The 21,796-nt window shown below is 50.8% G+C and overlaps 6 protein-coding genes across 6 annotated transcripts; 5 read left to right on the top strand and 1 right to left on the bottom strand.

The window, feature by feature from the left end:
* Positions 1-1,321: 1,321 nt before the first annotated feature.
* Positions 1,322-2,819, top strand: HRG_04642 (tryptophan dimethylallyltransferase domain-containing protein; the record flags this gene model as incomplete). Its single annotated transcript, XM_044863113.1, has 4 exons — positions 1,322-1,519; positions 1,584-2,125; positions 2,275-2,715; positions 2,798-2,819. 4 exons carry the CDS (start codon positions 1,322-1,324, stop codon positions 2,817-2,819), a joined length of 1,203 nt encoding a protein of 400 aa, XP_044721727.1.
* Positions 2,820-4,190: 1,371 nt separating this feature from the next.
* HRG_04641 (scytalone dehydratase domain-containing protein) lies at positions 4,191-4,798 on the top strand (the record flags this gene model as incomplete). Its single annotated transcript, XM_044863112.1, has 3 exons — positions 4,191-4,224; positions 4,277-4,332; positions 4,391-4,798. The coding sequence occupies 3 exons, from the start codon at positions 4,191-4,193 to the stop codon at positions 4,796-4,798; spliced, it is 498 nt and encodes a 165-aa protein (XP_044721726.1).
* Positions 4,799-9,688: 4,890 nt separating this feature from the next.
* On the top strand, positions 9,689-10,822 carry HRG_04640 (tryptophan dimethylallyltransferase domain-containing protein; the record flags this gene model as incomplete). Its single annotated transcript, XM_044863111.1, has 4 exons — positions 9,689-9,757; positions 9,824-10,185; positions 10,247-10,665; positions 10,728-10,822. 4 exons carry the CDS (start codon positions 9,689-9,691, stop codon positions 10,820-10,822), a joined length of 945 nt encoding a protein of 314 aa, XP_044721725.1.
* Positions 10,823-12,589: 1,767 nt separating this feature from the next.
* Positions 12,590-13,507, bottom strand: HRG_04639 (enoyl-(Acyl carrier protein) reductase domain-containing protein; the record flags this gene model as incomplete). The annotated part of the gene is made up of 3 exons (XM_044863110.1): positions 12,590-12,627; positions 12,682-12,842; positions 12,903-13,507. The coding sequence occupies 3 exons, from the start codon at positions 13,505-13,507 to the stop codon at positions 12,590-12,592; spliced, it is 804 nt and encodes a 267-aa protein (XP_044721724.1).
* Positions 13,508-16,038: 2,531 nt separating this feature from the next.
* HRG_04638 (hydroxymethylglutaryl-coenzyme A reductase domain-containing protein) lies at positions 16,039-18,179 on the top strand (the record flags this gene model as incomplete). Its single annotated transcript, XM_044863109.1, has 2 exons — positions 16,039-17,819; positions 17,888-18,179. 2 exons carry the CDS (start codon positions 16,039-16,041, stop codon positions 18,177-18,179), a joined length of 2,073 nt encoding a protein of 690 aa, XP_044721723.1.
* Positions 18,180-19,907: 1,728 nt separating this feature from the next.
* HRG_04637 (LURP-one-related domain-containing protein) lies at positions 19,908-20,525 on the top strand (the record flags this gene model as incomplete). Its single annotated transcript, XM_044863108.1, has 3 exons — positions 19,908-20,226; positions 20,313-20,381; positions 20,455-20,525. 3 exons carry the CDS (start codon positions 19,908-19,910, stop codon positions 20,523-20,525), a joined length of 459 nt encoding a protein of 152 aa, XP_044721722.1.
* Between the last annotated feature and the right edge of the window lie 1,271 nt (positions 20,526-21,796).

The following is a 21,796-nucleotide window of genomic DNA, read 5'->3' as shown; positions in this document are numbered from 1 at the left end:
GCATTTACAATCGACCTTTTATCAAAGCTTCTTTCAGCCTATGAAGGCCAATTACGTCTTTGGATAGAATAATCCAAAATGTCTAGTACTTTAATTACATACCAACTACTTTATTTTCCTGTTCATGGCATTAGCCTACTATATATTCGAGTTCTAATGAGTCGATCTCATTGATTTCTCAGGTAAATACAACGTAGTAGCTTTCTCTGATGCTGGTAAAGTACCGCTACATCAGGCGAAATAGGGGCACTCACCCCAATCAACGATATATATATATATATATCGTTATATCATATATTATAAATCATTCTCTGCTCTGACACTTTCTTCCCTTTAAGTTGAATTATATTCCCAAATGGTTTCGTTATTGAAACGACACTCTATATATAAAGCAAGAAGTAGAATAATACCATAGCCGTAGAATTGTTAGCTCTATACTGCCTCAAACTGTATTTCTATCATATCACCAACTAGGATACTACTCAATTTATCTAGCTTTCTTAACTTAAGAATGCCTACAGAAAAGGTAGTGAATTTCAAGTTAGTTTAAGGAGCTAAACCCCTTCCCTACTATAAGCGGAACATCGGATAAATCGAGGCCAAGGCAGAAGCTTAAGTAATTCGCTACAGGGGCGTGCAGCATTGAGAAATGGCGAGGAAGTTATGTGCCACTTGGGTTAAAAGTACTCGATGCTCCAATAAGCGATTCCAGCTTGACAAAATGCTGGGTGATGAAATAAGAAATGCTCAATAGTGAAACGTATGCTAGAAGCGACTTGGCAGCAAAATTTATAAAGAAAAAGGGTAGCGACGAGCTACGTTTTACTGGGGTGGGTTTCGAATTCAGTAGGAGCGTTTGTTCCCGTCGCTCCGAGAAGTCGTCCACGGGGTTCCAGGCCTGAGAAATGTGCGACGTATGAAACAATCCTTCATCTTGAATGCCGACTTGAAGTGAACGCACGGGCTTGCGCCCTGCTGTCTGAGAGTAATGTTTCGGGGAACCTTCCTGTTGCTCTCCGAGGCTCAAGCGGTTTGACCTTGTTAGCGGGAGTCCACTCCGAACTGTTAGTGGTTCACGGCAAATACCCCGGGACGTTTGAAGTCTGGAGCTCTCCGACCGACCTGGTATTTTTATTTTATCCTGGACCTTTGCTTCTTTCTACGTTGCTCTTTCGTACCACCTTCTGGCTGACGATCCGCACACTTGTTGGCTACACTTCAACACTTCAATAATCGACTGAAATTTATAAGTTTGAAGGTTCCTCTGGGCTGCCATCACCCCTGTTCAAAGGCCGGCGCTGTTACTCTGCGGAAAGGGAGCATGGCGGAAAACGCACTCACCGGAGGCCGCGGTACGCCAAAAGCATGGGCGGCCCTGCAACCCTTGATGCCCCCCCTCCACACGGATAGCGACTACTGGTGGAAGCTGTCGGGGCCCTGTCTGGCTACATTGATGGAAGCAGCCGGATATTCCGCCGAGAAGCAGTTCGAGGCCCTTGTCTTCCACTACCACTGGATTGTAAGCTTTCTCGTCGACCAACCACGGGAGTACTCCGAGTCTCTGACTAACTGAAAACACCAAGATACCCTACATGGGCCCAGCGCCATCAGTAGACGGCAAGCTCAAATGGCCATCCATGTTCAGCAAGCTCAACGGCATGCCCATGACGTACTCGTGGAAATGGAATACGCCTACTGCGAAGCCCGAGGTCCGCTACACTCTCGAGGCGACCAACCTACTGAGCGGCAGCGAAATGGATCCACTAAACCAGGATCCGACAAACGAGCTCCTGCGCCGCCTTCGATCTGTGCTGCCTTCTCTCGATCTCACATGGATGGACCATTTCCTCTCAACTCTCTACGACGACGATCGACAAAAGTACACTCTGGAAGCTGTTTCGGGGGCCAAGCTTGCGTCGACCACATTGGTGTCTGCCGAGTTTGCACACAAGGGCTTGACCATGAAGACGTGGTTTATACCCCGTAAGCTGGGCTATGACCATGGCAAGATCCCCATGGAGCTTTGGGAACAGAGCCTCGCGCAGTTGGATCCTGCAAACGCCGCTCGAGCCGCGGTATATGACTTTATAAAGACCTCGTCCGAGGGGAAAATGCTCAGCCCCTTGTAAGCGTTCTTTGATCTACCCGAGTTGGCCATCATGGCACCGGAAGTTGCAATCAATTTTCAAGCTTCAGAGGTGCACCTCGTCAAGCGAGAGAGGACGAAATTCTTCGCATTGCACTTCAAGCATACACTTGACAGGGGCTAACTAGGCGATACAGCATGCTTGGCGTTGATAATGTCACTCCATCCAAGTCGCGTATTAAAATGTACTTTCGCACGCCGCACACGAGCTTCGCCTCTGTCCGGGAAGTCATGACTTTGGGCGGTCGCATTGCCTTTCCGGAAACCAAGATGCAGGAACTGAAAAGCTTGGTTGCCGCCGTGGCTTGTCTGAACCCCGACTTTGATGACAATTCCGAGGTGCGGCCAACGCCTGGACAAGGTTCCGGTTCCAAAGGAATTTCTTCCGATCTGCCTGCGATTCTATCTGGATTCATCTACTATTTCGACATTGCGCCCGGCGGTACACTCCCTGACATTAAGCTCTACATTCAACAGCGATATCTCGGTCAAGATGATGCTTCCATGGCCAACGGCGTCATGAGTTGGATGGAGAACCATGGCAGAGGCCAGTTTTGCCAGAGTTGGAAGTCGGTGCTGGAGTATCTCACTCAGCATCGTCGACTTGATGGTGGAAATGATTTGCAGCTTTATCTTAGCTGCTTGATAAAGCGAACTGGGGAGCTTGATATAACGTCTTATCTCACCCCTAAGTTGCCTGGAGGGGCGTTGTAATGTTTAATTGTAGCTGTATCAGTATACTTGGGCGATGCAATATAGCTAATGCATCTTTAACAAGGCGAGTCTCCGATTGCCTTTACTGGTTTCTGAGTTCTTTATATCCCAATATGAGACATATCAACCCGTCGTTCCGAGGGAAGAACCGCCAGAGAATCGGAGGCGAAAGATCAATACGAAGAGTACATATAAAAAGCGAGATGAGAAACAATCACGACTTCGCCATCGGGTCGGACAGTTCTTAGACCGGCCGCGCAGAGACATTACGCAAATCGCACTGGAAAAGTCCGCAGAAGCTCAACTCGAGCGTCTAAACTACAGTGTATCCCCATTTAGCCCTAGTGGTAGATTGTTTAGTATTGATATTTCGTAAATACTTTCGGAGGAGCTTTCGTACCTGCCTCGGGATACTTCTGCTTGAACCGTGAGATTGTAAACCAGTAGAGTAGCATGAGTGCACTGACCTCGGGCAAAGATGGACCTGGGGCTCTTTCGCCAATCGCGGTTAACAAAGGGGTCAATCCAATTAAAATGGCGCAGTGGACGTAAATCACCGAAACGTGAGCCGGAAATCCGCCAAGTCTCGCTGGTGGCACTTGAGTTCACTCAGTACGATGATTTGGCAGGCGGAGCTACTTAACCTATGAGTACAAGCGTCTACTTCGTAGCGGAGAGAGAACAAGGTTATACGATATCAAAGCGCTTCATCATGGATTTGCCGGAAAGGCCCACAGAGTGCTCTCAATGAATAGAAATAACCTGAGGTGCCAAATGTATCGACTGAGCACTTGTTTCAAGTAGCCCCACGAGCAACAGGTGGATCTGCTCCAAGGGCATTGTAAACCTCGGGAACGAAACGAAGCTCACGGTGGCCATCAAGCACCTGTCCCTGAGAGAGATGAACTTGGTCGAGGCACCCCGCTCATTTTCTTCTCGTGGCGACAGTAGAGATGTAGCTTAGCCTGGATCAAGATGTCCAAGTGGGTTGAGACGAGAGTCCGTAGGGATTCGGTAACCAACCGTGATCCGAGTTTGACACTAATCCAAATGCACAATCGGCTTAGGATAGTTCCGCTTTCCCCGTGTGCCTTGGTGTCCGTCATTTCTAAACCCGAGGCATGTGCACGCTGTGCACAGATCGAAGCGAGCGGATTTTCCAACGGGTCAGTGGGGAAGCGTATCCTAGTCTTTTAACCGCAGACGGTATGCAAACTATTATAAAAGCCTCTGCTATTTTGCTTTTATCGGGCGCTGGTGGTATCCATCTGCATTCTACATTCAACGCTCGTATCTCGAATCAACGGATCTGTCCGCGTACCTGAACGCCATGGGGAACCCAACTGATAGCTTGTCCTTTCAGGGTAAGCACCTAATTTTCATGATTCTTCCGGAGTCAATAACTAACCATGATAGATTATCTCGATCTCTCAGCATTACTCTTTGATTGGGGAGATAGCTACGACGCAAAGGTGGGCGGCCAGAGTATGAAAATGCTGGCACCGTTTTCCTTGTCTGACTTTTCGCTAGGACTGGGATCGACTACGCGGCATCATTGCACCATCTCTCTACGTCGACTACACTAAAATTGGCAAGGGCGTATGGGAAGCAATGTCGGCAGACGACTTCATGGCCATGGTGGCCGATGACGGTTTCCTCGGCGATCCCTGCGTCAAAACGCAGCACTTGCTTGGCGCGACTCGGTGGGAGCGGGTATCGGAGACTCAAGTCATCGGACATCACCAGCTCAGGGCTGCCCACCAGGTTTACACGGACGCAAGCTTGAAAACTGTCAAACTAAAAGGCCACAGCCATGCCACCAACAAGCACTTTTATACAAAGGTTGACGGAGTGTGGAAGTTCGCAGGCCTGGCCCCGCTGGTGAGATGGAACGAACATGATTTCGAAAAGGTGTTCAAAGGGTCTTTCACCACATAAAACATACGTGTATACTTGGCCACTAATAGCAGCGAGGGATAAGTTAGATACATATAATTGGGATGCATACTTAACATGTTTTGCAAAAGAGCGGCTTCGTTTGTCTTTCGAGACCCTTTTTTAAAGCGGCTATTGCAATATGGGCACAATCTATAAGGATTTCACTCTTGCCTATGCATTAGCATATACATTATATGGGGTGGCATAGGCTGTATTAACTAGGCAGGCCAAATAACATCTGCGCCAAGTATTCTTCCTTGTTGACAGTATGTACACCCACAGCTTGGAAGCCGCATCGTCGCTCAAGTCCCCGTAGAAGCGTGCACTGGTGTCCGAATAATGCGCATATATCTTGGATATGTGAAATCCAGAGATAGCGACGGAATATCCATCCGTCTCCGGTGCGTTGCAATCAAGGAAGCTCATCCGCGAGTTATTGGGTGCTGCTTTGCGAAATCGCACGTGTCCAGATCTATCAGTCGGCAAACACCGGACGAAGTTGGTTTATCTAATCAACTGCCTATGCTTCTGCGTATGGAATCCGTAGGCTTATGTAACTGTTCCGTTCTTTTTCCATCCGTAGCTGACGAATTGGCGGTCGCAAGGCACTGGGAGCCGCGGGTCAAATGAGCCGTCAGGTCGATCCCAAAGCCCCAGTCAATGCTGCCCCTCTCGAGCTTGAGAATATCAAAATGAAACCAGACGATGGTACCACTATATCCAGCGCGGGCGTGCCTTGACCCAGCGGGGAAACCGGTGGGGAGCATTGGTATGAGTAGACGTTTGCCTCTACGAAGAGCAGCAGCCACTCCATGAATCAAGTCTCGAGACGAAGAGGAAAAGGTGAGCAATAGGTCAAGGCTTTCTGAGTCATGTTGGACAGACATAAGTGTAAGAATTGAAGCACATGGCGATTTGTTTCGCAACGAGGCCGCCCCCAAACGGGTTTGAAGACGGGTTGGGACGGGTGCTCATCTTGCCGGATACGCAGCCAGTCGTAAAGCCCGTTCAAAAACAGCTCCAGCATCTGAGGACGCCTTCCGGGTGTCCTTGTTTCGTCGGGGATATAAAGCCCAAAAACGAATATGGGGTACCAAGAAACCACCGCGCGGTAAGCAACATTGCTAATTCAGGCGCCGGCCGTAGCATCGGTGTTTGAGTTCACCTGGCTGATCTACAAGCTACCTGGGGGTGAAACAGCGCACAGACGTGGCTGGACCGTCCACTTGAATGACGGCAAGCCCCTAGGCCCCCGGATTTGCGAATTCCGGTTGTTGAATGTGTCTCGGGTTGATCCGCACATAGGTTTAGTCAACCACAAGTTTGGCGTGGGGAGCCAATAGAGGCGCGGACCCCCGCGCCTTTAAAGTCGGCGCGGACGTCCGCGCCTGTTATGTAAGCCCAGGCGGAAGATAGTCGGGCCGCCCCCTGACCTGTACTCTCCTTTTCTATTGCATGTGGCAAACTGTCGCACAGAGAGCCAGCCTCATATAGCATACCATCTGCGCTCAGAGTAGTTGTCCGCGGAAGCGATGCTATAATCCGCATATTAAGGTCGAGCGCCTGCATGCGTGGTGCTTGGACCCCATTGAGGCCAAAGCTCAAACGCAGGCTGCATTAAACCTCGCAGGCGGCCTCGGTTACAAGGGTTCTGCACCACGTCCACAAAGCAGGAGTTTCCTTTCCTTTGTGTATAAAGAGCTGCTCACTGTCGTGCACTACAGCTAGCTCTTCAAGATAATTCCAATATGGGGCTTACTGAATTCCTGACGATTGCCTTCCTCCTGAGGGCCAGTTCGACTCGCGAGTCTCTTCTTGCCTCAATTAATGCGTGGGCGGCTCCAGAGGCTATGCCTTCACCACAGGCAAGTCCACGAGAGACCCGCGGTCCGGAAGACGCACAGTCATATTTGCCTGCGATCGTGGAGGTAGACTTGGGGCTCATACAAGCAAGGACCAGAAGCCAGCTGATCGGCAACGGTCTACAAGCTCCCGTATCACTGGATGCCAGTTTTCCATCAATGCGAAAGAGAGCCTTGATAAGTCGTACTGGTATGTCAGGCATCGCCCAGGCGAGGAGAAGTCGGTCCACAACCATGAGCCCAGTCTGCATATTACAGCACATCCAGCTCATCGTGCCCTCTCCTCAACTGACCAGTCAGCTATTGGGAACCTCTCAAGCGCTGGCATAGCACCAAAGGATATCCGGACATATATGCGCCAGAGCTCTCAGACTGCCCAAGGAGCGACACAGCAAGACATATATAACTGTATCGCACAGCGCAGACGAGAGCTCCTTGCTGGCCAGAGCACAATGCATGCCCTTGCCAATGAGCTTGACAACGAGGGGTTCCAGAGCCGCATACAGCTTGATCATGATGGCCGAGTCACAGCAGTCTTATTCGCACACCCAGCGTCTCTAGGATACCTCAACGCATACCCAGAATTACTACTGCTAGACTGCACATACAAGACGAACAAATATAAGATGCCACTGCTCGATATGATCGGCGTTGATGCCTGTCAGCGGTCATTCTGTATTGCCTTTGCCTTCCTCAGTGGTGAAGACGAAAATGACTATATCTGGGCACTGGACCAACTCCAATCGATATACGAGTTATATGACATTCGCCAGCCATCGGTTATCCTGACAGATCGCTGCCTCGCCTGCATAAACGCAATTTCCCGGTGCTTTCCTGCGTCCAAGTCTCTGCTTTGCATCTGGCATGCGAATAAGGCGGTGCTTAGCTATTGCAAACCAGCTTTCGACCGTGACGATGAGGACTCTAATAGTGATGAGAGGTGGGCTGAGTTCTTTGGGTATTGGCACTCAATCGTGGGCTCGAAAGATGAGGAGACATTTGATCAACAAGTTGAAGAGCTCGAGAAGCGCTTTGTGCCACGATACGTCAAGGAGGTTAGCTACATACGGGAAACCTGGTTGGACCCGTATAAGGAAAAGCTCGTCAAGGCCTGGGTCGATCAATATGCTCACTTCGGCAATGTGGCTACTTCCCGGGTGGAAGGCATCCACGCATTATTGAAGAGTCACCTTAAGAAGTCAACATTAGACCTCTTCGAGGCAACGAGGGCAATCAAGCAAGCTCTCCTCAACCAACTGGCCGAGCTACAAGCCAACCAAGCCAGGCAGCATATACGGATGCCAATTGAGCTCTCTGGAACCGTATATAGCACGGTACGTGGCTGGGTATCACACGAAGCCTTGCGACAGGTTGCAAAGCAACACAAGCGCCTCAACGAGAAAAACACCCCATCTTGCACAGGCAGCTTCACCAAGTCTCGCGGTCTCCTTGTGCGCACGCATTACAGTCTCTCATAGTGGAAGATCTGCCCCTCCGGCTACAACATTTTCATACACATTGGCGCCTTCGACGGGATAACAAAGAGATTGGTCAGGTCCTCATAGAGCCTCGTCGGCGACTAGACCAACTTGTCGCCGCATCAAGGATATCACAGTCATCCACACAGCGCGAGCCAAGTGCATTTGAAGCCATAGAGTCAGATCTACGGCCAAAGGCGCCGCCTACATGCAGCAAATGCCACCAGCAAGGGCACATCATGACATCTCGCAATTGTCCTTTACGCTATAGCGACATACTGCAGCGGGCAGAGGCACGGGCGGCACAGACTGCAGAGACTGCAGCAATTGCAGGGACTGCACAGACTGCACAGACTGTACAGACGGTAGCAGTTCCAGAGACTGCGCAGACTGCAGCAGTCATGGAGAAAATGACAGTTGCAGTCACTACGGTCTCTACAGTCTCTACAGCAATTGCAGAGACTACAGAGACTACAGAGAATCTATTATATGATGACCCACGAGCCATCTATCAGAGGTATGTCAGGGAAAGAGACTCTTGGTATAGAGCACAGCCTCGCGGCAGTCTCAAGACCAACCAGGCATACCGAAAGGCAATGGGCTTGCCATTGCGCTACAGCAAGACTGAATATGACTGGTGCCTCGACTGGAAGCAAATGTCAAGGAGCTGCGGCTCGAGGCAATGGACCAAGGTAGAGATGATGGCATACCTTGATTGGGATAAGGCAGAAGAAGAGCGATTAGATGCCCGGGTGGCCGAGGAAATTCAGGTGCAGCCTTTCTCACGAGAAAGAGGTACTGCAGGTATATGGGCTGACTGCGAGAGAGACTCAGAGGAACAGCAGGCATTTTATTCACATATATAAGTGGTGATGATGCCGGCGATGCGAAAATGTGAGGCAGATCGTGAGATCACCGACATGCACCGGCGTGTAGCACTGTAGCTGGCCAATTTTAAGGCGGTGAACTTCCGCGCACCCTCCTTGCCACGCAACAGCGGCGCCCTTTGCGTCACGTCAATCTACCAAATAGGGAAGGCTATGGGTTCGAACCCTAAGGGATATCCTCCTTTGCAATTAATTGAAGCTATATGTATGCAGCAAGCATGCTGTATCGGTGAGGCCGACTGCGAGCGCAGTTGGCGGCGGCCCAAATGGCCTGCCAGGCTTACATAACAGGCGCGGACGTCCGCGCCGACTTTAAAGGCGCGGGGGTCCGCGCCTCTATTGGCTCCCGTTTGGCGTGTAAGAAGGCGCCGGTCACGCCCCATGGCTTTGATAAGTAGGATTGCTCATCTGCGGAAATCTACCTCTGATGACCATGTTCTTCAGCCCTTGCGCCCTGCTGCAAGTCCACGACTCACATCAACGTGCCGCGCAACGAAACTGATCCTTGGTCCCGTACTAACAATGACTTGCCTCGCCAATAAGAATTTGACCCAAAACCCCCAACAACCTCCCAAGGCATGGGCGGCACTGTCACAATGGCTGCCGTCTCATAATACCGAAATCGATCACTGGTGGAAGGTAACGGGGACACAACTTGCCATAATGATGGACGCAGCTGGGCAGTCCCTAGAGAGCCAGTACGACGCGCTCTTGTCCCACTATCATTGGACTGTAAGAAACTTCGTTGGACTATTTTCCCCAAACAGTGTTATCAGGCTCATCTGACATGACATCCAGATACCATATTTGAGCTATGCACCAAGGCCGGATGTTAACCGTCAGTGGTCTTCCATCTTTGGCGTTGAGCCGCTCGACTATTCATGGAAATGGAATACAGCTACGACTCAGCCAGAGGTCCGCTGCACTATGGAGGCCTCCAACCGCTTTAGTGGCACTAAGATGGACCCGTTTAACCAAGATGCCTCGCGAGAGCTCCTGCGTCGCCTTCAAGCCGCAATGCCCTCCATCGACGTTTCCTACGTGAACCCTATGTCGACATGGGACGAAGGACTATCGCGACTAAGCCCTGACAACAAATCCCGGGCCGCGGTGTCGGATTTCATCGAGACCAATCCCGAAGGAAAATTGTTAAGCCCTTTGTATGTCATACCCCCCGGTTTTATCCAGTTTTTACCGCAGCTAACTTGAGAAATCAGGCAGCATGTTGGGCATCGATCACGCAACACCGGCACAGTCGCGACTAAAGTTCTACTTCCAAACGCCGAGCACGACTTTCTCGTCGGCACGCGAGATTATAACCCTAGGCGGGCGCATTCCTATTTCAGAGATCCAGTTCCAGGAACTGCAGAGTCTAATTGCCGCCGTTGCAGGCTTGGAGTCCAGCTTGCCTAAACAAACCGAAATGCCCCTCGCACCCGAATACGATTATATATATAAAGACGCATTTGCCAAAGTACCCGCCCTTCTTTCTGGCTTTGTATACTCTTTTGATATTGCCCCGGACGCTGCCCTACCCGATGTCCAGCTCTACATCATAGCACGGCACTACGGACGCGATGACCTCACCTTGGCCCACGCCATCACCAACTGGATGGAGAGCCACGACAGGAGTCAATACTGTAAGGGCTATCTATCTATGCTTGAGAGTCTGTCTCCGCAACGACGGCTCAACGAGAGCAAGGGGATGCAAGCCTATCTCCGCTGCGCATTCAAGGGGAATGGGGAGCTCGACATTACTTCATATTTAGCACCGGAATGTTCTGCTCCAGGGAGTGATTTGCCCTCGAAGAAACTCGTTATACCTAGGAGGGCCACGCGAAGACGTGGCGATGGCTGGTAGATAATTACGGAACGAATATAAGCTTATTACATATAATATATGAATATATTCTTGGGGAGGCAAACCCTCCTTTAAGGCACTTTCCTTTTGAGAAAATGAATGCCTTTTACTTCATATGATATATGTAAGTAGAGAATAGTACGTAAAATAGACTAATATAAAATGCGGAAATCGCTCATGATAGCATATGTTTTATAACCTTATCTACCTTTTATATAACAATGGTGCTACGACAACTAGCAGCGGGTGGGGTGAATAATTTAATGAAAAGCGTCTCCGCTGCCGAAGGCGGCAGAGGCCGGCCAAACACACGATGCCAATATCTGGCCCCCAAGGGATCCAATTTATTAATTATTCATCCGTGCTGACAGACGGGCCGGACCCAAGCCCCGAGGATCCCTGCCGTGCCATCATGCTATCACGTTCCAGTTTATTCCGTAACAGAGGGACCGGGAGTTAAAGAAACCTCGAGGAACTCCCCGTCTGTGCGCAGAACCTCCATTGCCGTGGCCAAACGCTAATGGCCCTTGGCCGTGGAGGACTTTGACGGGAGATAGACGGGGGTTGGTTCTGGAGACTCTAGTTTCTGTCAAGGGTAGCTTATGCGGCGGGGAAATGCGCTTCCCTTGTTTGCCTCTGTAGAGCTGTGGTTCTGTCACCTTCTCTCGACCATAGGCTTTCCGTCACCCATGTACTTTAATCCACCTGACAGTGGTTCGAGATACGGGGAAGCGCACGCCTACAACTGACAATGGATCGGTTCTCGAGACGAGCATCGTTGACTCCTGCGATTGGCCAAAGCGTAGCATGGTTCTTTCAAGAGGTCTAAGGGCATGTTTGGAAGATACGGAGAAGCTGCTTGGCGTACCAAGAGGAAACAAGGGTTGGCCATTGCGTACACGTGCACGAGCACGGATCTGCGACGACCGATGACAGGCGACACACACTCGGTGCTTCGTACAGTACGCTAAAAGAGAGAGCAGGAGCTTTCCGTTTCGTAATGTGGGCCATGAAGCCAGCGACCATGTTGACCCGCGCCTACTATGCTTGCGCAGGGACAGCAGCTTGGTGGCTGCACGGAAGTCGAGAGAAGCACACGGGGCAAATTCTGGGAGAGATAATTTTACTCTTTTAGTTGTATCAAGTTTCCCTCAACATGTCTTGCCCGTTCGCAGCAAGCCCGGTAAGCCTGCCACGGTCAATGATCTGGCAGGCTTAGCTCTATCGCGAGCCGCGAGCCGCTTCTTTTTGCCATCATCTAAACTATAGACACCATATTTTGGCGGCTCTGCATACCTCACTCGAGTCAAAGAAGCTAGCCGCCTCGATTTGGCTTGTTGACATGTCGGTTAGGTTCTTCGCGGCTTGTTGCGCGTCGACTTGAACACGATGCCAGGCTACTTGGTCGCCCAGCAAGACCTGATTCATCTCTACCTACCAATCCAATAATGGCAGGCAAAGGGGAATGGCAAAGGGGTGTCGAGGTTGGCTGACCTGCCTAGGCAACATCGGATGCACTCATGGTACACCACACGCTTATATCAAAGGGGAGCGGGTTAAACAGTGTAATCTGGACAATATTTCACTTGGCGCTTGAGCGATATGCCGGGATTTTGAAGAGGCACTTTTAATTATCATTGTACTCTAGATTACGACGGCAATTACTCGACTCTCAAGCTATAGCCAACAATTCAGCCTCCTGTTTAGGTAAAGGAACCCCCAGTGAGGAGCACCACCTGGCCTGCAAAGTGTTAGTGACGCGACACAGCCAGAAACATGCACCCAGGAAGCATACCGTTGATCCATTCGCTATCACCATGGCAGAGGAAAGCGACCACCTTTGCGATATCTTTGGGCACGGCCACCCTCTTGAGAGGGCAATAGTTGGCCAAGCCCTTGTCAATCTCTGCTATCGACGACGAAGGGTTCGCCCCGGGCGCGTAATGCCAGGCGTTTCTATGTCGTGTAAGCCCCTCTCCAATCTTGGACCACAGACATCAGAGGCAAAATACTCACTCGTCGTACATGTCAGTCTTGACACCTCCGGGAGCAATAGCGTTCACCGTGATTTGCCTATGGCCGCAATCGACGGCGAAGCTGCGGGTGAAGCCCTCAACGGCCGCCTTGCTACCAGCGTAGAGTGCATGATTGGGGATGCCCGACATGGCCGCTGCAACAGAAGATGTAAAGATGATTCGGCCACCATTTCGGATGTGCTTGTAGGCATGCTGGGCAACAAAAAACTGCGCCCGCGTGTTGAGGTTGAAGACGCGGTCATAGTCCTCCTCTGTCACCTGGTCCTCTGGCTTGAAGACCTCGGTGCCAGAATTTGACACGACGAAGTCGAGGTGGCCAAAGTGCTTGATGGCTTCCTGGAATAGCCTCGTGACCTCTGGCGTCTTGGAAATGTCGGCCTTGATGGCCACGGCTTTGCTGCCGGCTTTTTCAATCTCGGCGACAACCTCTTGGGCTGCCTTGTCGGCTTTGCAGTAGTTGATAACGACCGAGGCTCCGCGCAGACCTAGTTCGACGGCGATGCCACGTCCGATGCCTCGACCGGCTCCGGTGACTAGGGCCACCTTGCCCGAAAGGGTGTAAGCTTGCTCCTTGATGGCCGACATTGGATAGATAATCTTGGGACTCGCGCTGGAATGCTTCTCTAGAGGTGGGGGGAGGTTTGGTAGAGTGATCAAGATGTATCGTCGAGTGATGTGCTTGAGTTGCTGGAGCTGGGATGCGAGAGCTCCGATGTCATCTTAAATAAAATCGAAGTAGCGCGCAATGGCCTCTTGCGCGGACGGATTCCACGCCAAGCGGCAAGGCCGTGCGAGGCCCGAAGCTGCGAGAGCTTCAAGCAGAACGTGCACTTGAAACCGAGGCCGAGGTATCCGAGCCCGCTCCGCCACGCGGAGACGATACTCCATTGTCCAGGCTGCTCCTCTCGCATCGGATACCGAAATCTATTGATGCTAAACCTTTGAGCGATTGTTATAGTTCGGTGGGTCGAACCCTCGTATCCAAACTTATCCTCGAGTGGGCCATTGAGTTTCACGCGCACTTCGCGGTGATTCCAGGTCTCGAGTTCAAACAGTGGCAAGTACGAGCCCGGTGCAACAAAGCGCGCTCGCCGCAGGGCATACGACCTATAGGACGTATCACTCCGAAAGCAAAGACGCCAATCGCCATGAAGCCTTTGTCCGCACGGGTTTCGGATCAGATGCGCGAGGTCTGGGTAGCTTCGGTCACCCACGCCTGGATCAGTCTTCATGGCTGTCTGGGGCAGGCGGCCTGTCGTTAGTTAGCACAGCGGTTCCCAGGCCAGCATATGTGACTGCGAGAGCATTTCGCTCGGCCAGCCAGTATAGCGGTAAAGCCGAGAGTGCCATAAGACACTTTTCTACATCCGACCCGTGCCCAAGTAACCTGAAGATGCCTCGTACACTGGAGTCAACGTGGATCAACCGAGCTTGGAGTTGTGGAGATGCCGCACAATAGAGTCGGTAGATGTGATGCATCTACATTATTCTGTCCGCGAAAAGAGTTCAAGATGGAACGGAAATAGCATCAAACAAACAACCAAGGCCGAGAGACGATGAACGAGACTACACTTCTACGCCACCGCCTTCTCGTGGCGGCCTAGACCTTATATTCGCCAATGCTTTGTATTCGCCTTCCAATAACATATTCGCCCTCTCTCACGGTGCTTCCTTCCCCCATCCCAACGACGCGAAAGGCCGAGCCCTTGATACCCTCAGCCCGGTCCTTTACTCTTGACTGGCACTGAGACATTCTCACTGTTACTGCTTGCACAAGCAGCCAGCGTTTCCGTTGTTTGTTCTCGAGCCACTGCTGGCGAAAGAGTTGTGCTGCCATGCAGATCACCCAAATTAAACACTTGCGGCTGATCTACATACACTGGTTACATTCTGTGATCCTAACTTACTTGTGCGGGTTTCCGAAACTTCGACGGCAACCTGTTTGATGAGCCTATGGAGCTGCTGTCGCTCATCAATTCGGGCCCTTTTGCAAGCTAAACCAATGAACGATACAGTCCGAAAGCCCTTCGGGATATTATAAACGAGTTAATGATAGACACGTGAACCTTTGTTCATGTGGACATGAACTGCATGAGGGAGGCCATGGGAAAATACCCTACTAAAAATAAATTCGCGATTTATATTATTCGCTCTCCCATTTTCCCAGCTTGTACTTGCCGCGGCCCACCTTGAGTTGATGCGGCTCTCGATCAAGTCCTCGGAGAGTTCCCGGGAAACGGCCGGCATGTATTGCAAATCTGGGGCGCAAGCGGCTACGTGACTCGCAAGCTGGAGCAGCCAATCGGGCGATTGTAGAGACCCCTGGCCTGTCTCGGGACCTCCGGGTCCAGTACGGCCTCGCCACTGTTGTGCGCCCGGCTCCGGGTGCTTTCCGGCGTTCTCCTCACAACGGGTTTCAACCCTGTTTCTGACAGCGCTATTACTCTAGCATTGTACTGCTTCCCTCTATTTGAGAGTCGCTGCCAAGCTAGTCCCTGCTTAGTTTGCGCTGCTCACTGCCGCGTTTCACCGGGGCGGCGACAGTAATGAACTCTCTGACGCGGGAGCTGCGACACAGGGTTGTACTACCCGGTGACATCGTGATGGACGCATAGCATGAAACCGGCCAACACGGATTATTCGACAACTGTTTTTGCTTGTTGGGCAGCCATAAGATAGTGATGGTTCCTCGAAAACGATGATGTAAAGGACCGAAGTGCACCCAACTTTAATAAGTAACAGCCGTTGTCTTTCTGCCGTTCTCTCTTTACGGTTGCATCACATTTGACTGCTCAAGGCCTGTTGACGGCCCCTTCTTGGTTCTTACAGCCGTTGCTGCTAGTCCAAGCTGCCGAGATTCGCCCAAGGTCTGGGAATGCAGAAAGAGTCGTCAAATCTTCCGTCTCCATGACATCTACATCTTGTCCATTATCATGACATTTACATATTTTCCTTCATGGCGCTCCCGCGGCCAGAGTCTCAAGACGCCACGGCTCCTCCAGCTTCTGTCCCGTTTGGCGTCCCGGCTTCCGATTCACACCTTCCTCCTAGTCGTCCTAAGCACCTCTTTGCTTAATTTAGTCCAAGACTCTGTGTTTGGGAGTGCGACAAGCGTCATGACTGCCAGCCACGACAACATGTGGAAAAGCCAGAGCCTCGAGCGTGACACAGCCGCAGTCGCCAACGCCCGTCAACTCGCCCTCGTGACACTGGTTCTCCCCGAAGCCCTCTCCAACACAGCTCTGCGACCCTGCAGCGTCCCGGCCCACGACAATTTCTCTGTCGCAATCCTGGCATCCAACGACGCCCCATTAACGACCTGCCCGCCTTCACAAGTCCTCTCCTCCTGGCAGGCGCCCGACTTTGTAGCCGCCGTCCAGGAGATGTCGCAAGACGAAGACAAGGAGACGGGGTCTGGGTACGATGGCCAGAGGGAAAGATGGGTTATCAAGGCCGCTCAAGTCAGCGCCCGCGCCGACTCTCCATCGAGGATTCAGTCTCAGGCTGGTAGTCTGGACAGCAGTGTCTTCGTCAGATTCATTACTAGATTTTTCGACGGATTGAAGAATCCCCTCTGGTCCAGATGGATCTTCGTCGTCCTGGCTCTCACCGTTGGCTTCCACGGCTATCTTTTCAAGGGTGCAGCATCGGCCACCAAGGAGCACAATCTCGAAATCGACGACAAAGACTCTGCTCGCTTCTGGAAAAAGAAGGAGCCAGGTTCGACCGCGGTGCCTGTTGACGAATACACATGTACGACTTTGCAACAGACCGCGCCTGTTCCTGCTATGACCGACGACAAGGGACATGTGCTCTCAGCGACAAAGCATGAACCCCCCATTCTTTCCGAACATCGCTCACACGAGGATCTCGAGAAGCTGCTTGTGGAGAAGCGAGCTTGCGAAATGACGGACAAGGAAATTGTCACCATGGCGATTAGGGGCAAAATCCCTGGGCACGCCCTAGAAAAGACACTCAACAATGACTTCACCCGCGCCATTAGGGTTAGGCGCATGGTCATCTCGCAGATCAACCAAGCAACTATAGGTCCAGCACATAATCTGCATGAATCAAACCTGCCGTACGACAACTACAACTGGAGTCGCGTGTTTGGAGCTTGTTGCGAAAACGTAATAGGCTATGTCCCCCTACCCGTGGGCGTCGCCGGCCCCCTCGTTATTGATGGCAAGAGCTACGTTATTCCAATGGCCACCACCGAGGGGGTGCTAGTTGCCAGCACAAGCAGGGGCTGCAAAGCGATTAATTCAGGCGGCGGCGCTGTTACAGTCGTGACGGCAGACGGCATGACGCGTGGCCCCTGTATTAGCTTCCAGACTCTGACGAGAGCTGGTGCTGCCAAGTCGTGGCTAGAATCTAAAGCCGGACAGACGATAATGCGGACGGCATTCAACTCAACAAGCAGTTTTGCGCGCCTTCAGACGATAAAAACGGCCATGGCCGGGACATACATCTACATCCGGTTCAAGGCAGCCACGGGCGACGCCATGGGCATGAATATGATATCCAAGGGCGTTGAACACGCGCTCAAGGCCATGGCGTTGGAGGGTGGTTTTGACGATATGACCATCATTTCCCTCTCGGGCAACTTTTGCAGCGATAAGAAGTCGTCTGCTCTTAATTGGATCGAAGGACGCGGTAAAAGCATCGTGGCTGAGGCTATTATCCCGGCCAAAGTCGTGATGAGCGTCCTCAAAACCGACGTTGACTCCTTGGTCGAGCTAAATACTTCAAAAAACCTAATTGGATCGGCCATGGCAGGTTCTATCGGTGGCTTCAACGCTCACGCAGCTAATATTGTTGCCGCTATTTTCCTGGCTACGGGGCAAGATCCCGCGCAAGTGGTTGAAAGCGCAAACTGCATCACCACTATGAAAAAGTTGGTCCCTCTCTACCGTCTTATAGTCGTGCGTCGCTTGACTTACACTGCTTTTCCAACTCTGCTAGTTTCCGCGGCTCGCTCCAGATATCCGTCTCAATGCCCTCGCTCGAGGTAGGCACCCTCGGCGGCGGTACTATACTCGAACCCCAGGGCGCCATGCTCGATGTCCTTGGAGTCCGGGGCGCGGATCACGCGAGCCCTGGTGAAAACGCTCGCCGACTTGCCCGCATTATTGGCGCTGCCGTTCTGGCTGGCGAGCTATCTCTATGCAGTGCCCTGGCCGCCGGCCACCTTGTGAAGGCGCACATGCAACATAATCGAAGCCCGCCACCGTCACGAGCCCACACCGGCATATGAGTCTCATTTCACGGGACAACCCGAGTGCGCGGGGCAGTTGTCTTCGCATCGGCTGCAGACCAGCGCGGCTTTAGAGAGGTGAACACGATGAGTTCTAGGAGCAGGGCAGTAATGGCAAGCACGAGCCCCTACCCGAGGGACCCCTTTAGTCTCTATTAGCTACTTACAAAGAAAGGTCCGTCAGGCTACTAAAGACTACTGGAAGGGCCTCTGGGCTACCGAGGCAGCTAAAGGCCCTAGGGCTAAGGGCCTAGGTAAGCACTATACGTCTATTCGAAAGACCCCCCGCCTAGCCCTTAGCCTAGAAAAGGACCTTATAGGGAGGCCTAGGCCGACCCTCTCGGCCTTCTACTAGCTCCTCTTCGGGGCCGGCTTCCTACTTTCCTTCCTAAAAAGGACTAATAGGGTAGACCGAGACGATTGCCGCTGCGGCTAAGGAAGGCATACGGCTAGGCACCTTATCCTAAGGTGCCCGAACTATAGAAGGGAAAGAGAGGTCCTTTACCGGACCTCTAAGAGATAGAAGGGGGCCCTTAGCCTACCTCTTCTCTATAGCTCTAAGGAAGGAAGGGAAGCCCTTCTAACCTTCTTAGCTAAGACAGAGATAGGGACAGCTAAGTAGCTCGAAAAGGAGTAACCTAGGGGCCCTAGGGCCCTTAGGGGGGAAAAACACCGCGTGGGAGGAACCAGATTAACCTTTCCTTTGTCTTTGCCTTTATAGCTACCCTTTCCCTAATTAGTTATAAGCCCCCGGGCTCTATAGCTAGCTAGGACTGTTAATAGGGGCCTAGGCCCCTATTAGCCTCGCCATGGCCCTAGAGGCTGCATGCGAGTAATGATATAAAAAAAATGGCAAGCACGAGCCCGGGTCTATCGACGAGTCATGCCAGGCGCAGACTATATTTCTCATGGCCAATGGTTCTTTATCTTAGGTCATAAGATTTGGCAGGAGTCCGCAAAGCCACCCTTTCGTAGCACCCTAGATCGATCCTTCGGCACTGGAGACAAAACTTAATTTCACCTAATCGAGGACCCAATGTTCGCTTTTTTCACTTGGCTGCAGAGCAGTCAGACCGGGCATAAGCTTGACTTGGTCAAATGTCAAAGGCCTGGCCCCTGCCGAAATCATTATTGGTGTATACACTGCGTTGTGCTCAAGAGGCGGAAGTACGATCTAAGCCGGCCGCTTTTTAACCCAGCTTTCCAGCCGTATGGAATGGACTTTACTCCGCCTCCCAAGTCCCTCCCTCTCCGCACCCCTATGTATGGAGTTTTTCCTTCCTACCTACGTGCCGCAGTGGAGGCATGCCTTCAGTCATCACAGCGTAGGTTGACTTAGAGGGGGAATTATGGGAGCTTCAAAAACATGTCTCATTAATAGATGGGTGGCGATATTTGGGATTGCACGGACCCGTCGTTTTGAGACCCGAGTGTGTTTCTAATAAGTCGTCAGACATTGGCTTGGGCGTAACCGACGCGCTAGAGCGATCCGAAAATTCTTAAAGCCGCGCTTAGACCATCAGGTGACAATTAATCTGCCCCTATCTGTCAAAGGATTACCCCTTGGTAGAGTATCACATTCGCCCGTGTTCAAAGAAACTTGTCTGTGCCGGTCAGGGGGCGTGCCAATGTGTATGTGTTTAAGAACGACACAATCCAAGAATATAAGTAGAGTCCTTACTCATGGTATACCGTTATTACCATCGTGACCAACCTGGAACGGCTACAATGACCCAGCTTCAACCTGTCTCGCGCCAAATCGGTATCTTCAACAACTTTATAGCATCGAAATCCGAGACACTTGTTCTTCGGGACACCTTCCTGTCTCTATCGGGGGATAGCTTCGATATTAAACTGGCCAATGGTCAGCCACTCTTTCTTGTCCAGGGCCAGCATTTGGCTACCCCGGGCCGCAAATCCGTCCTCGACACAAGCGGCAACCATATATTCGATGTTGTAAAGGAGAAGCTGCACATGCACGACACCTATGTCATCCAAGGACCGCAAGGGAATAATCTTTTTAGTATCAGAAATTCTTTATTAAAGTGTACGTTTCACCCCATCATTGCACGTCAGCCTCAACTTATCAGGCCCGAGCAATTGCTAACGACGGGTGAGGAGCTTTGCAAATAGTCATGGGTAGTAAAGCCACTGCAGAGTTTCAGTCCTACTTAGGTCAAACTGAAAAGTTGACAATACGAGGTAATTGGCTGAGTACATCGGCTGAAATTATGTGCACGAGAACAGGAGCTTTAGTCGCACGCATCGATCACAGGCCGGCTAAGAGCGGCGAAGTTCCAGGCAAGCAGCCTTGCGCACTGCGCGTCGCGCCTGGGGTCGACGTAGCGTTAATCATCGCATTATGCATTGCGTTTAACGAGAGGAATGATGCCTGATGATATTGCCACGTATCCAGTGCGCACAGCTCGTACATGGATTCATTATAGCTAGATAGATGAAGTTATTTAATATTTTAATACTCTGAAACGGAAGCCATTTCTTTCTACTCGGGTAGGCGGGTATAAATGTCAACTTGCAGCAGATACACTCGATAAGCTTGTACGTTTGCTCGTCATATCCTTCCAGGCCCATCAAGTGATCCTTTCACGCCCGAGAATCCATCTTGGTAGCTCGGACTTGTCTCCGTGTTGGCTTCGTGGTAAGTTCTTATGGGCCTGAGTTTGTAAGCTCAACGCACATTAATCTGTCTAAAAAGAACTTCTAAAAGTGAATTAGTTTAATCCATTGCCTCCTATAATGATAACGATGATAGACAACGCTTATTTCTATCGAAAGAGGCTAGATAACCTTTATTTAATGCATACTATGCGTTTCGCCTCCGTGAACATTTATCTAACTATGTCTACTTTGCCGTTCCTATTAGAGATAAAGGAGACAGCAATTAACCTTAGAAGGCAGTCCCTAGCAAGGGCTAGGGTTAGAGCTAGTGCTTATAAAATCTATTAATCGCTCGCTTAAATAGCCTAGTTCTAGGCCTTTCTTATATACTATACTTAAAATCTTACTTAGTAGAGACCGCTACTTTTCTTTTTATAGTATTATTAACGGCCGACTAATTTATATATAAGTTAGTTAAGTATAGGCTAGATAAGTTAGCTAATTAAAAGAGGTTTTATAAGTTAGTATACTTAACTTCCGGTACCCCCTACTTCCGGTACCTCCTTATATTACTATCGCGTTAACTACCTACTATATAGTAACCTATAACGACCGGTGTTATTCCTAAGGGATAAACCTATCTAGGGGTTTATATTAGTAGATATAATAGGGCATAGTCTAAGCAATAATATATATATTACGTTAATAATAAGTTAGAGGTTATAGACCGTAGACTATAACTAGGTAATTAAAATTAGAGGTAGAATCGTAATAAAGATCTATAATATATTAAAAGCTATCGAGCTATCTATCTAAAGGAGTATTCTATTCCTTCCTTATATATCTCGAGAGCTTCCCTAGATCGCCGAGAGCACTAGGTGATCCCGTGGCCTAGGAGCGCTAGAGCGCTAGAGCGATCCTACGATCCTAGCCGTAGAGCGTTAGAGCGCTAGAGTAACCCGTCGCTCTAAACTTAATTAGCCCGTCGGTCCGTCTAA

Source organism: Hirsutella rhossiliensis (genome assembly GCF_020360975.1).
Source record: "Hirsutella rhossiliensis strain HR02 chromosome Unknown scaffold00004, whole genome shotgun sequence".
Classification (NCBI taxonomy): domain Eukaryota; kingdom Fungi; phylum Ascomycota; class Sordariomycetes; order Hypocreales; family Ophiocordycipitaceae; genus Hirsutella; species Hirsutella rhossiliensis.
Note: the sequence above shows the minus strand (reverse complement) of the source record. Positions and strands in the feature narration are given on the sequence as shown.